We start from the raw sequence: 14,667 nt of genomic DNA, 5'->3' as shown, positions 1-14,667 counted from the left end.
CTGTTGCATTGCCCAACTTTGCCCGTCAGCTCATTGGCTGAAAACTTCATTCATAGATTTTCTTTATCTCTAATTCAAAAGCATTATCCTGACTGCTCTTCCACAGTCTACCATCTGCAAACTTAAGGTCATCCAACATTCGGCTGCCCATATCTTAACTCACAGAAAATCCAATTCCCTATCACCCCTGTGCTCAATGACCTACAATGGCTCCCAGTCAAGCAACATCTTGATTTTAAAATTCTGATCCTTATTTTCAAATCCCTCCATCGCATTGTCCCACCCTAAATCTGGAATCTCTTCCAATCCCACAAGCCTTTGAGATATCTGTGTTATTTCTCCATCTTTAATGGCCACAGCTTCAGTTGCCTTGATCCTAAGCTCTGCATTTCCCTTCCTGGACTTTCCTGCCTCTCTACCTCACATTCCTCTTTTAAGGCACTCTTAAAAAGCTACATCTTTGACCAGGCTTTTAGTGACCCCACTTAATATCTCCTTATGTGGCTCAGTGCAGGCTGTTTTATAATGTCCCTGCGAAGTACATTCTGACATTTTATAAGGTTAAAGGTGCCATTATATAAACAATTTGTTGTTTGTCATCTCTAAGTGTAACAACCAAAACCATAGTGAATGTCTGGAGCTTGAATACTGTCACTGCATTTAATGTGGAGAGTAAAGATGAGTTCTAATATTTCATTTCAGTCATATTTTCCTTCCCAGTTCACCCCTTCTATCCCTCCATAAAATTACAGAACGCCAGTTAGTTTAATATTTCAACTTTCAGGTGACAAGAGCTCCACTGTATATTTTGATCTTTTGAAGCCAAAATAAAACGATTCCAGTGACTACACACACTGGAAGCTTGGACATCCTGCAATGTTTACAATACAGTAATCTCATCAAAGGTTTCACATGACAGCAAACAGTGTGATTCATAATTATCGTGCATTTAAAACAATACGTTATATGGTGGCGTATATTTGTTTTTTTGAACCAAAAGCATGTTTGACAGTAGGAACAAGAGGCCCAATATGCTAACATTGAGAACCAAAGGATTACTTTTTTTTTTTAAATTGCATTTTGCAGTTGTTCAAAGAATGACACCCGATAGTAACTAGGCAAGAATACATTTTTAGAAGTTGAAAAATGGCTCACTGCTTTATTACGGGGTGTATACACAACGATCTTGCAGCCGGAAAGGAAAACATTTAAGGATATTACACCCTGCCCGAGGTTCTCCTGGTTTGATCAATTTAAATCAAAGAAGTAGAAAGACGTGGGCCAGAATTTTATATTCTTTCTCCCCCCCCACCAGCGGTTTCTGAGACACGGAGTTGGAGGAGGGGAAAGGGGGGGCAGGGTAGTAAAATTGCATGGATGGGCTTCCCTCCGGGATCGTGCCCACCCCAGCTCAGGTGCAATATTATGGTGGGGCAGTCTGGGACTGGGGCAGGAAGCCTGCCCATGCCCCCATTAAGGCTTTCAAGTGGCCACTTAATGGCCATTTATGGGCCTTTTCCTGACCAGGGAGCCAGTTGTATCGGGGTCCAAACAAAAAAGGTCTTCACCCTCGATCTCAGGCAGGAAGGGCCCTCTATAGGCCCCTTCAGATTTGGGGTACTCTCCCTCGGTGACCTGGGAGCTCTGGCCCTCCCTCACCACACCCCCCTCCCTCCACCACCACCGGCCTACCCCGAAACAGAGATGGTGCCCCTCACACCTCGCCATACGTCCCCTACCCTGCTACCCTCAGGGCTCTGGTACTTAATTGAAGTGCAGTCTCAAGATTTTGGCTCAGGCACATTGCTGCAGTACCTCATCCTTCCACTGCAATGCTATGTCTGGAGGGACTGCAGATCTGTCAGTCAATCTGATTGCCAAAAGCTCTCCAAGGCAGAACTTCCATTGAAGGGCAGATGGAAACCCCCTCTGCTGCCAATCATTGCTCAACTGAGTACAAAATGGCAGCAGGTCTGTCAGAGTTGGTGAGGGTGCATTCCCCACCAACTCTTCGGATGATGGGCGCCGAATGCTCACTATCCTGAAAATTCAGGCCTTGCATTTATATACCTTCACAATCTCACGACTCCCAAAGCCCCTTACAGCCAATTAAATACTTGTGCAGTGCAGTCAGTGTCTTAATGTAGAAACAGTTGTAATCGAGAAGCCTTGCAGAAAGTGCACTTTAATGTCATTCTCATATTTGATGCCAAAGCTCCTCTGCCTCCTGGTCAAATAACCTACCAGTTAATACTAAGCAAGCTCAGGCAAGAAAAGCATAAGAAGGATCCCAACCTCGGTCAGAATTTCTAAGTAGGTTGAGGGGACAGACAGAGGTTGAAAAATTACGGAAAGAACTGAATGTTCCTGATATTACTTTAAAATAATTGGCAAAGAATCCAATGCAATATGATGGGGGAAAATATAGTTATGATGATCTGGAATGCACTGCTAGAAAGGGCTGTGGAAGAATATTAATAACTTTCAAAAGGAAATTTGATAAATACATAAAAAGGAGAAAAATTGCTGTGCTATGGAAAAACACCAGGGATGATGGGCCAAATGGCCTCCTGCTGGGTTATATCATTCTATGGCATTTTTCTACCTTCACTGATGATGCTTATATCCCACTATCCTAATACAAAATTAGGAAAATTATTATATAATGCATTAAATTTTAACATTCAACATTGATAGAACAGTTACCATGGGCGAAATTCTCCGGTATCGGCGCGATGTCCGCCGACCGGCGCCAAAAACGGCGCAAATCAGTTGGGCATCGCGCCGCCCCAAAGGTGCGGAATCCTCCGCACCTTGGGGGGCCGAGCCCTAACCTTGAGGGGCTAGGCCCGCGCCGGACTGATTTCCGCCCCGCCAGCTAGCGCGGAAATGACATTGCCGGGCGGCGCATGCGCGGGAGCGTTAGCGGCCGCTCACGGCATCCCCGTGCATGCGCTGTGGAGGGAGTCTCTTCCGCCTCCGCCATAGTGGAGACCATGGCGAAGGCGGAAGGAAAAGAGTGCCCCGACGGCACAAGCCCGCCCGCGGATCAGTGGGCCCCGATCGCGGGCCAGGCCACCGTGGGGGCACCCCCCCCCGGGTCCAGATCGCCCCGTGCCCGTGCCCCCCCCCCACCCCCCCCAGGACCCCGGAGCCCGCGCCGCCTTGTCCCGCCAGTAAAGGAGGTGGTTTAATCCACGCCGGCATGACAGGCATTCTAGCAGCGGGACTTCGGGCCGGAGAATCGCAGGGGGGGGGGGGGGCCGCCAACCGGCGCGGCGCGATTCCCGCCCCCGCCGAATCTCCGGTGATGGAGAATTCGGCAACCGGCGGGGGCGGGATTCACGCCAGCCCCTGGCGATTCTCCGACCCAGCGGGGGGTTCGGAGAATCTCGCCCCATGTCTATTTATCAGGAAACATACTAGAATACTGGACTGAGAGTCGATTAAAACATTAGACACAGCCGAGTGATTTAAATCAACGCAAGTCCCCTATTTGACTATAGAAAAAGCTTCAGCATTCATTACAATCACTAGTAGACAGAACATGATAGTGCAAAGGGCCATTAAAAATCTCTAGCTAGTGCTCCTTTTGATTCAATAGGCTAATTTTAGGATAGGATTTTACCATGTAATATCCACTCTTTTAGACAACTGGTTTGTTTGATTCATATTAAATATATATACACCAATGCTACTATACTGCCCATTTAAAATTATATCTACATGGTCAATCTCACAAAGTGCCATTTAATTGTTCAACAGGCTAATCTAAAATAAATTGATATCTATGCTATTTGCAAACCATTGTACATTTCAATGCCTGTCTACATTCTCTAAAACAGTTTTAAAGAAAACGTAATGACAATTAGACTAAAATATAGACGAGCAAAACATTTTCACTCAATTCTGTATAGGATTGATCAGAAATAAAACTGAACCCTCTTAGTACTTGCTGCAAGTCAATAATACCTTATTGAGTCCTTAAAAATACATTCCATTAAAAAGTTACTCACTTAAAAGGTGCTCTGAAGCCTTGAATTCACTTATTTGCACATTAACTTCATCCTCCATCCTGCAAATAGTCTATTCTTGCTGCCACGTATGGCTTTTTATCTGCTCTGGACAGCATATTCCCGAATAGATGAAGTAGACGCCAATTGATTTGCTGTCGACCATGGTAAATTAATAGCAACAAATTGCTGAGGGCCCCTGTCTCGCTGCTCCACCATGCTTCAGCAGTTTTGCTTTATTTGCTTCATGATGGGCAGCAGTCAAGCCTCTTCAAGTCAATTTCTTCTTAACAACCTGCAATACTTCTCAGTAGTGAAAATAGAGCCGTTGCTTGTAAGCCAGAAATCAATACTCCTACTGCCCTTAGAAAATGCTAAACAAGCAGTATTGACAATCCACTTGGTACTGGAGGGTATCGGATATAATGCAAATCTATACTGCTCTCCTCCTTGTAGTCACTGTACTTCGCTAAAAGGTTTCTAATGCTATTTATCATCATTTCCGATCGACTGCTGCAGTTATGATTTTGAGATTCAATCAATGGGCCAAGCCCTTAAATTTGTATTTAATTGTTTTGAACAACAATCACATTTTTATTGCACATTTCTCGCACTAGAGATTTACTCTGGCAAAAATCCTTACAACAGAAAGCTTCTGATTGATATCAAGTGGAAACAATAAAGTGCTACGAAGAAAACAAGCTGGCAGCATCCATGCAATGAGTCTCCTCTATGTCCTTAGCTTTTTAGAAGTAGTCCACATATATAGACCCTTCCAAAAATTTGACCAATTTATCAAGAAATCACATTCAAAATAGAGTAATCTTTAATCTTATCGAGTGAAAATTATTATCCACAAACATGAAGTAGATGCTTGCATCAGCATTTACAGTTGCTAGCGATGCAAATTTTCAACATAAATCAGTTGTTAGATACATTAAAAGAGCAATTGCAAGGTTGAAATCTAATATTGGGGCTCAGGTAACTGTTACAAACCACTTAATCAGCACTCTTGCTGCTTATGATGTCATCTGAACCCCTAGATTAGATTAGCCTTAAACATTTTCAGTGTCATTCTCTATGTTCTCTGTCATGCATAAAATATCAAGATACAAACAGATTAAAAGCTCTAATCTCAACAAAAGCTGAAGATTGCCAAAATTAGCTTTATTATAATTGATTGTTGGAGTCGTAATTCTAGATGCTTTAAAGTGCAACTGTAAGCAATCCTATTTCAATTCCTGTTGTATAAAGACAAGTACAGAAATTGACCAGAAAACCAGACTACCTAACTCGGACTGCTGACAGGTTCAGTGAAATAATTCCCTAGATCAGTTGCATTTTGGATTTTCAGCTCATGTGCCTCAACACTAACATTAGTACTGAATTAGCAATTCATCACACAACTGAAATGCAAAAAAAATGTATTGGAAGTAGATTACGAACATATCAGTTATGTAGAATATAGATGTTAACATTTAATTTAAGCATGAGAAAATCTACATTGAAGTACCAACTATCTCTGCAAGTTTTCTGATCAGTTGTTTTTAAAATCCTAACAATAGCAACAATATGTCTAAATCATCTTCAGAAAATGAAAATGGGCCTCTATTTAATTAATAATAAATTTAGTACCTTGGTTATTTAGATTTTAAAAAGGTTTAACAGGTGCAAACATTTAAAACAACTTTAATAATCTCTTCCCCCTTTAAATACTATGAAGTATAATACAAGGTTTTTCTTTCATTTTAACGACCATAGCAATTTAAAAAACAATTTAAACTATGATATACCATTCTAAAAATACTGTTCCAAACTCTGACAATCAACTAAAATTGCGTTCCAGAATTAAAGTTAATTCAATCAGCTGAGTAGGTACTGGACTTTAGATCATCACCACAGCCCAACATCTAGATACAAGAGTACAATTGATCGAGATTTGGGATGTCAGTTTACAATAAATTTAATACCTTTAAATAGATTATTTTTAAAATTGCAAGTATATGACAATATGACTTTAACTTCCAAATTTGACACTGTATGAATAAAACATTATTTAAAAACAATGTGTTGCCCACAAAGCTTTCATTAAATGAGCTGCAAAAACAAATCCTTGAAAAGCCTACTGTTAACAACAACGCAAAATTTAAGTAATATCACAATTCTCACCGAAGGAATAACAAGGTCTTAAATATCTCACTTCAATTGTTTCTACTGAAACTGGTGTAAAAGGAAAGAGAAACAAAATCAGCCCTCTGGTGTGACTGATGCTATGGTATTAACCTTCTGGTATTTGCTAATTCAGTCACAATATCATTGCAGCCATCATGTTCGGTACCAATAAAATAATTCTTTACAATTCAGTTCAGACTATAAACAGCCATGAAAATCTGAACCTTCAAGAGGATGGTGAAAAACAATAGGACTCTAGAGTCACCCTAGAATTCCAGAGATACAAATCTGATAAGTGAATTAGTGCTATACTAGGCACAATAGCACCACAGATCAATGCAGCTGAATAATTGCTCACTTACCAATACAAGAGAAGTCATTGAAAATATCTCGAAGATAATACATAATACTGAGCTGAAAGGCCAAAGCAAAATCAGAAGGGAAGCAATGGATTGTAGGATTTGCACTGTGTGTATATGTACACGAATGTATGTGTATATACAGATACAATTTTCTGACTGGCTGCTTGTTATGAATGAATACACCTGGTTGGAAAAGTGACTTTTAAAATATGCTCTTCTCACTTCCCAAAGGTCAGTAATGAGAAAGAGATTTTAAAATAATCAAAGTTGCAGGATATCAAGGAACTGGAAACCACCTATGTTTCTGATCATTATACAATCCGTAAATAAAAGGGCAGTTAAGGATACATTAGTATTTCATTTATATTTATTTATCTAGAATTGAATTACAGAACTCAATTCATTTTTAAAATAAATGCAAGTGCTTTGGAATACTAAATACTCATGATAGTCGCGCCCGAACCTGTTCCTGCATATTTCAATTAATTCCCATAATCCGTGTTGGACAGGATCACATGAACATCTGACGGCATTTATTTTAAATTATATAAGTGGATAATACTACACTAATTCAGTGACATCATTGTTGTTCAACTGCCTGCAATTCATGCTCAAAGCTATGAACGTTTGGAAGTAAAGTGGACGCTTTCTAAATTATGTTACTGTGCAAATATATCTAGGCAATTTGCACAATCTGATTCTCTGGATTTACAAGCTTTGTTATAATCTCACCATGCGCATTAAAAAAAAACTGAAATTGTTCCTTCTTCTTCAATGACTATTAAAATCCTACCTCAATTGAAACGAGGCTGTACTTCTAGTACTTATGCCCTGAAACCTAAGTATTATCCCCCCGAAAGGCTACACAGTAAAATTAAGGTTAAGCCAATATACTTGACTCCTGTATATAGCAAAACCAGGAAAATTTTATTTTCTAAAATAATCCTTTTAATCTAAAGAGTTATTTGCAAGATTAAAATATGTGCTTATCTCCAAACATTTTTCATGTATTGTCACCATTTCTCTGATAAACTCAGCATACACATATTTTGCAGAAAAAAAAAGCACACATCTAATGAATCAGCATCATAACCACATTTAAATTGGATAGGGAACTACATGCCCTTGCCACTGCGTATCACAGCTGTACTTCAAACCAACCTCAAAAGCAATTGTAAAACAAGGTAGCTACATTCTAACTTAATCTCCTACATATGAATAGCAAAATTGTTTTCAAATGTAAATTTCAAAGTTGAAAATGTTTTAAAATGTAGAATCCTTTATGTTTTTGAAAATCAAAGTATTACATATTTTTTAAAGATACCGCCTTGTTCACAACCCCCCTCATTCCCACCATATGAATAAAAGCCCTCTTACCCTTCCCTCCAGGCAATCAAAGCAGATGTTATTTCAGAAATTATACTCCAGGGAGTACAAGGTGGACTTCTCAAAACTCATTTACTTCCCCACATGGGGATTCATAAGCTGTAAACTGCTCAATTTCACCCAGGCTAAAAAGGTGTCTTTTAACCTGAACTAATAACCAGTATGCAAGCACCACCAATTTGATCCTCATTACTGTCCCTTATCAAGGCTCATTTGCTGTGCGATTTTCAAAACTAAGCGCCAGTGTTTCCTGATTAGACCATATCCAAGTGGTGTCATGGGACCAGTAGAGGGGGTCTTATTCTAATGATGGCTTCTTCCAGTTGACAGTGCATTCCGAAAAGCTATCAAATTACACTGCTCTTTCACTGATCTATATTTTCCATTTCCTGCTTACAGTATCTAAAAGAATAAATGCGTGGCCACTCACTAATCTTTTTTTAAAATAAAGTGTTTGTTATTGGTTTACGTGACCATCCCATGTATACTGTGTTTAAAGATCGCAAATTACATTTTCCACACGACATTTTAAATTCATTATCACCCAATTTTACAGGAAATTATTCTGACAATTTTACATGCACACGTCTCAGAAACCTTTACTAGTAAGTTTTGGTGTGAGCAAACAGAAAAACAGCTACTGCACCCATGAAATAGTACATTATTATCCACTTCACTTATTACAAATCAAGGATGGTACCAATCCTGCAAAATGGATACCGTCTTCTTATCACAAAACAAATACAACATCTTCCAGGGAATTTTAGGCCTTCCCAAAGAACACAGAGTAACATTCAGTGTCATTTGTGTGTGGTAAGGATGTAGCCACAGAAAAGCGTATGTACACCAAGCATTTTACTTGAAACAAAAATCCACAACAGCGCTCACAGATGATGGGAAATTATTGGTATCATTTTACAAATCGTCAAAATCTACATTTCACAAGGAGGATATCTCATTATTGTACAAAAACATCTCTAATTGAGTTATTCAACAGGAGTATCATTACAGCCGTACCTTTCTATTTTGCTTGATTTACACACCTGTTCCGGTGACTCAGTGCGAAATTATCAATCATGGTGACAAGGGTACTACATCAGTGCACTGCCATCGTCTTTCACAAGAGTGAAAGAATTACTACTCAAAATACAGGCAGACAATCAATGAGAGTTTTTAAAATCATGTCAAAGGATATAATCCAGTGACCACCACTGAGAGTTTTGGTGAGTAAGTTTCATCTAAAACAGTCTATGGCATGGTTCTATTTTGAATCTTGGACAATCAATTGTCATAGTTGAAATATGGGGGAAATATCAATGTCAACAGAAAATTAATTTCCATCTATTGGGAACTGCAAAGTGTTGATACCATCACAATAATACAAATTTATGCTGCAACATTTGTATTTTAAACACTTTGAATCTCAATGGGCAGGGAGGAAATGTTAGTTTATTATTATTTTTGACGTTAGAAGTTATTTTCATGCTAAAGACATTTTTCAAAAGTAATTTTAGCAGCTATTTCAAGCACACTACATAAATGTGATAAACATTTGTTACAAAATGTGTTTGAACATCTCGATTTTGGTTTAATGCTATATAGCTCTACATAATCTGTATCATCCTTAAGGAGTTCAATAACCCTGTAACATTTCTGCTATTGTCAGCACAGAATTCCCAATTCCTCCTGTTCAAAATGTTATGATAAAATTTGCATACATCTATTTCAAGATTCTATTACCAACATGTATTGAAAATATAAGAATCTTACCTGTTTGTGCATTTCTATATTCAGACCGTAAGACATTTCATAATACTGCAAAGGTAAAGCAATAGAAGGTTTTTATTACTGGTAATTTTTTATTTTAATATTTACAAACAATCACAGAAACTGATAAAAGATGCAGTGAATTGTCAATATCAGCCATTATAACAAAAAAGTATTTCTTTAAAAACTTACCATGACATAATGGCGTTGCATTTCTGTCTTTTCACTGGCTAATTTTTCACATTCCAATTTCAAACTGTTTAAAGAAAGAAAGATTGTTCAAGACACTATATGGACATTTTAAGACTGCGCTGCAGGCAATGCTTTCTCTGCGTAAATGATCTTACCCAGATCATTAGAAGTGTTGTCTTATCAAGGCAAGGTGCACTTAATTAGTACAGCACCGCATTTTGTTCTTCTAGAAATGATTTATGGCGCCAACTCATATGCCAAAATATGACTACGTATTCAAAGATTGATTTTAATAAGTACAAGTAGAATACCAAATCTGACACACGCGAACATGACAAGTGCGTCAACATTATTTCTTTCAATAGATTACATTCATTAGATCAGAAAAGGAAACCATTATTTAGCGATTAAAAATGCTAACTCAACTGGCACAAATCTAGACAAAGAATACAGGGCTCCAGAGAAAGAGAGAGCTGGACTTGTTCCACAATGCCAATTTATGTATTTTAAAAAGTTTATCCTTTCTGTAAATAACAGGACCGCGATCTTTAAATGTTAAAAAAGAGAAACTACGCAGTATTTCAAAAAGGATGAAAAGCAAATATACCCCATTACATAAATCTCTACATGCGATTAGATACAGTGGTTTAATGCTTTTTTTAATGATTCGAAGTTGTTTATCTCCTAAGCCGTACATACCCAGTGTACTGAAACCAGTTTAGGGGGCTTTCTGAAAATAAAAGGCAGGATTGTTTCACACTTTGTAGCCTCGAAGAATGTCGGCGGAATGAAGGGCAGTCTCGCAGAGAGGATATTGCTCCTTCATCGTCATATCACATGAAGGAGAAATGTGAACGCGAGAAATAAAGGGAAACAACGGCAAATTGACATCTAAAAACAATACCGAGACATTGAAGCGTTGGGTGCGTTATATTTAAGAAGACCGTGGATTACCCGCGTCTGGATCGCCGCATAATTGCTCAAATTACTTTTTAACCCGGGTAGAAAGAAACATTTCAGAAGACATTCAACATAGAATTGAATAGCTTGTTTTTTTATTTAAATCACCTCCATCGGGCCGCTGATGTTAAAAACCTGCCTTCACCACATCTCCACCACTACAAAGAGTGCGAGCTTTGCACTCGGACACCATCTTCGACCAAACGAGAAATCATTTTTCCAGCAGACAATTAAAAGGGAGGAGATGGGAGAGGAAAGAAAGCCCACATGCGATACGCCAAGAGTGGACAGTACAGACCAGAATCCTGTCCCTGCAGAGGGAAGGTGAGGAGAAATCAAGACGTTTTAAATACCACTCCCCATCCGGACAACTCTACTTGGCTCGTACTTCCAGACACATCGACGTTGCGAGGTTCTGTTTATGTGAAAAGCTAAGCTCTCTACCTGTGATACTGCGCCTGCAAAAATTGAAATTCCTCTTTGATGCGATCACACGATTCGGAGATGGTGAATTTAAAGGGTTGTGCGGGTTGGTGAGGCGCCTAGAAATACAAAAACAAACCAGCATCAGTACCGACACAACCCGTCCGCCCATCTCAGCAAATTGCTCTTTCTTCACATTATTGACAAAGCACACGGAAACACTGCACCTTTTGCACGTCGACAAATATTTACTGAAAGACGATAATTAAAGGCGTGTTGAGAGAAAGCTGGAGCTCGCGTGCAAATAGTCCGTGTTGTGCTGTTTAAGAGGGAGAGGAAAACATACACACAAAACACACTTACGGGATGTCTGGCTTGAGGATACATCGCGCTGGGATTTTTCCAAAAAGCCTTCTCGATCGTTTAGGTGAGTATCAGTGTCATTTAAGTTCCTTAATTTAAAAAGTCACCAAGTTGCAGGCGATCCGGAGGAAAGCAGCGAGTCTCTCTCCGACCTTCCACAAAGCGAATAATAGAAACAAAGTGGAGCATTGAGATGAGGGTTGCAGATTCGCAGGGAGATTTCCTCCGATCCGGGATCCTGCTGTGCCGGGCAGCCGCTCGGAGCGACCTCACAGCATCACTGAGTCCGGGAGAGGAGGGCTCGGCTCGGCTGGGCTGCAATCAGAGTGCCGCGGCAGCAGCTCCTTCGCTGCCCTTCATCCGATAACACACCAAAGTAATGACTTGTGTTTACCAAATTTAGAAGCGCCGTGTCATTAACATTCTTACATATTCACACCCCGGTCAACTTCACTTCAGCGAGGGAAAGAGGAGGTGCGGGGAGGCGATACTTCACCCTAGCGGAGGGAGGGAGAGAAGGCAAGCGGCCCCTCCCCCACGCCCCCGTGGCCTCCTGGCTCTTGTAGTCCGCTCGCCTTCCCGTTCCCCCTCCCAGTCACTGGACTGCTCGCCCCGCTCTCCACTACAACGCCCATAATGCCGCGCGACACAAAGCCGGCCGGCCGCTGCCGTTGATTGGCACGGCCGACCGACCAATGGCAAGCTGCTCCCCTCGTTCGCCGGCTCTCCAGCTCGGACGTCACCCTGGAGTCGTTCACCAATCGCCGCGCGGCAAAGGCGGAGCCCGGCCTGAGTCGCGGCCCATTCTGCCAGGCCGACCAATGGCGAGCGGCCCCGACTGGTGATCCCACGTGGGGCGTTGACGCGGCGCGGGCGAAGAGACCAATTGGCGTGGCCAGAAAGTGCCAAGCTGACGCCTCGCGGCGCAAAGCGCATTGTCGTTCGCTGGGCCTGTCGGTTTTTTTCCCCTCCAGCAGAAGCGAAAAGTTGGGAAAAAAAAGAGAGGAAACATTTGTTCATCTGTCAATCAAAGTAACGTGGGGCTCTGCCGGCGTTTGGTGAAATGAGAATGTTTTCCTCCCATGCTCTATTCCATGCGAATGTTGGCTAATTAGGGTCGAATGTCTCTTTGCAAAATACTCAAGCAATCTGTCATTACAGAGAGGTTTGGGGACCCACAGAGCTCCATAAAGGTGAGCAAGGGAGGGGAGAGGGAGACACTTTGGTTGCACCTTCAGGTATTTAACATGTTTTAACTTTAGGTAACAAAACCCAAATGAAAACAAGCACATCGTATATTATATTTAATCACATTAACACTTCCACTCCTTACTACAGCGGTGCCTTCTTTATTGATTCATTTTTAACTCAGAGCGAATCTGGAAAGGAAATGCTTGGCTTTAAGCAGATAATTTCAGAGATATTTCGTTAGCTACTTTCTGTCTAGAACTGCTGTGCGACTGTTAATGCAAATGTTGCATGGGAGGCGGAAACCCAGCCGTTATTTCTATCGATTCGATCCATCACTGCTGCCGAGAAGTTAAAACACGCTTAATAATAACAAATAAGGAATGTTTGACCCATATATAACACAATACTGGCCAAATCGTTGCCGAGGGTCTAAGTTTTAACTAGAAAGGACGAAAAGATATTGTCAACAATATTCTTTAACATATATTTAAGACTTCCTGCAATTAGGACTCTGTGGTCCGTTCAAAATAGTAATTTTGATGGGAAAATGGGGAACCGGGGCGTGGGGTCGGTCAGAAATTATCTTATTTTATTGGTGTTCTCGTCATTTGCACAAGTTATATTCTAATGCTTTCTGTTTTCCTTTTGGCAGAAGATTCCGAAACATGATTGTCTTCCCTTGACAACAAAGTGCTCCTGTATTATGTTGTAAGATATTGCTTCTTTTGTTCTGGCCGGTTTCTGTTTACATTCTTATCAGCCCGTCTTTTGATTGAATGTTTCTAGGAGGAAGCTGAGTTTAAAACAAAGTGCTATTGTGTTGGTGTCAATTTTCACTTATTTGATTTACACGTTTTCCTGACTTTCTGCCAACATCATAGATGAAATAAATGTTCCCTATTGCCCACAAAAACTTATCTTGCCCATGTTCTATACAAGAACCATGACATACATGGTTTCAGGTCTCTCCTGAATGAATGGCATAGAAGATACACCATCAAGAGTTGACAATAGCAATAGATACTTAGAACTGACTAAAGCAGAATGATCACATCACATTGAAGATTTTCAGTGGCTGGAGTAGTTTGGTTTTTAAGTAAGCTATATTCTGAAATGTATGAAAATAAATATTAGTACAATAAATTTGTTTATAAAAGATGTTGAGTTGTTTCCTACGTTTCACTATGCAACTGCCAAGCATTAATGTTTGAGGATATTAAGGTTTATAATATATTTTCATGATAAATCGTAAGTGAAATCCCAATGCCTTGCCTAATTTTAGAATTGCCAAAAGGTGCATATCTCAACAACAGCTTATATCTATCTCATCTAAACTTGTAATTCTTCATCATAAAACTGTGACAAGACTGAAGAGATTTATCACCATCATCTGAAACCCTAATTAAAATTATAGCTTTAAAATAGCTCCAGGCATTATGCATAATGTGTTCAGAATTATGTATTGGGGTCTTTTTTGCAATGGATATCTCTTAAATCTAAACACAAATATCCGAGTTCGTTAGAAAATTGTCGTTGATACCCGTTTTACTGACGTAAAATGGGTCAAAAATTAGCATTTTTTTTCAGGACTGGGCGGGAGAATACCCCATCTGGTACAATTGCCTCAAACAGACGTGAAAATCCTTGCATGCGAGTAGTCAGATGCCTGGTTTAATTCACGTCCGACACACTGGACTGCCCTGAGCATGGTTGGCAATCGGGCCCAGGCGTCTTTCTACCCAATTGAATATCCTCACAGTGCCACTGTATAAACAATAATAATCCAGTTTGTAAATTATGGTTCAATTATGCTATCAAGCATGACAAAGGTACAGTTA

At 40.2% G+C, this 14,667-nt stretch overlaps 1 protein-coding gene and 1 long non-coding RNA gene across 11 annotated transcripts in view; one reads left to right on the top strand and one right to left on the bottom strand.

Annotated features, from left to right (window-relative positions):
• The window catches only part of LOC140429529 (transducin-like enhancer protein 4), a 327,809-nt gene extending 315,657 nt beyond the window's left edge, over positions 1-12,152 (bottom strand). For 3 of the 10 annotated variants that reach the window (XM_072516642.1, XM_072516640.1, XM_072516641.1), the window contains exons 1-4: positions 11,639-12,152; positions 11,297-11,394; positions 9,893-9,956; positions 9,704-9,748 (exon numbers count right to left, since the gene is read on the bottom strand). In XM_072516642.1, the coding sequence (XP_072372743.1) occupies positions 9,704-9,748; positions 9,893-9,956; positions 11,297-11,394; positions 11,639-11,662 (231 nt within the window). In that variant the 5' untranslated portion in view covers positions 11,663-12,152. Of the gene's footprint in view, positions 1-9,703; positions 9,749-9,892; positions 9,957-10,960; positions 11,066-11,296; positions 11,395-11,638 lie in introns of those variants that run through there. The other 7 variants (XM_072516643.1, XM_072516644.1, XM_072516645.1 and 4 more) reach the window with 3 other exon arrangements.
• Positions 12,153-12,356: 204 nt separating this feature from the next.
• Positions 12,357-13,985, top strand: LOC140429531 (uncharacterized). Its single transcript, XR_011949115.1, has 2 exons — positions 12,357-12,831; positions 13,482-13,985. It is a non-coding gene; the product is annotated as an uncharacterized lncRNA (long non-coding RNA).
• Positions 13,986-14,667: the final 682 nt, after the last annotated feature.

The sequence above is a fragment of the Scyliorhinus torazame genome, chromosome 9, assembly GCF_047496885.1.
Source record: "Scyliorhinus torazame isolate Kashiwa2021f chromosome 9, sScyTor2.1, whole genome shotgun sequence".
NCBI classification, from domain to species: domain Eukaryota; kingdom Metazoa; phylum Chordata; class Chondrichthyes; order Carcharhiniformes; family Scyliorhinidae; genus Scyliorhinus; species Scyliorhinus torazame.
The sequence above is the reverse complement of the archived record's forward strand: the minus strand, read 5'-3'. Positions and strand labels throughout refer to the sequence as shown.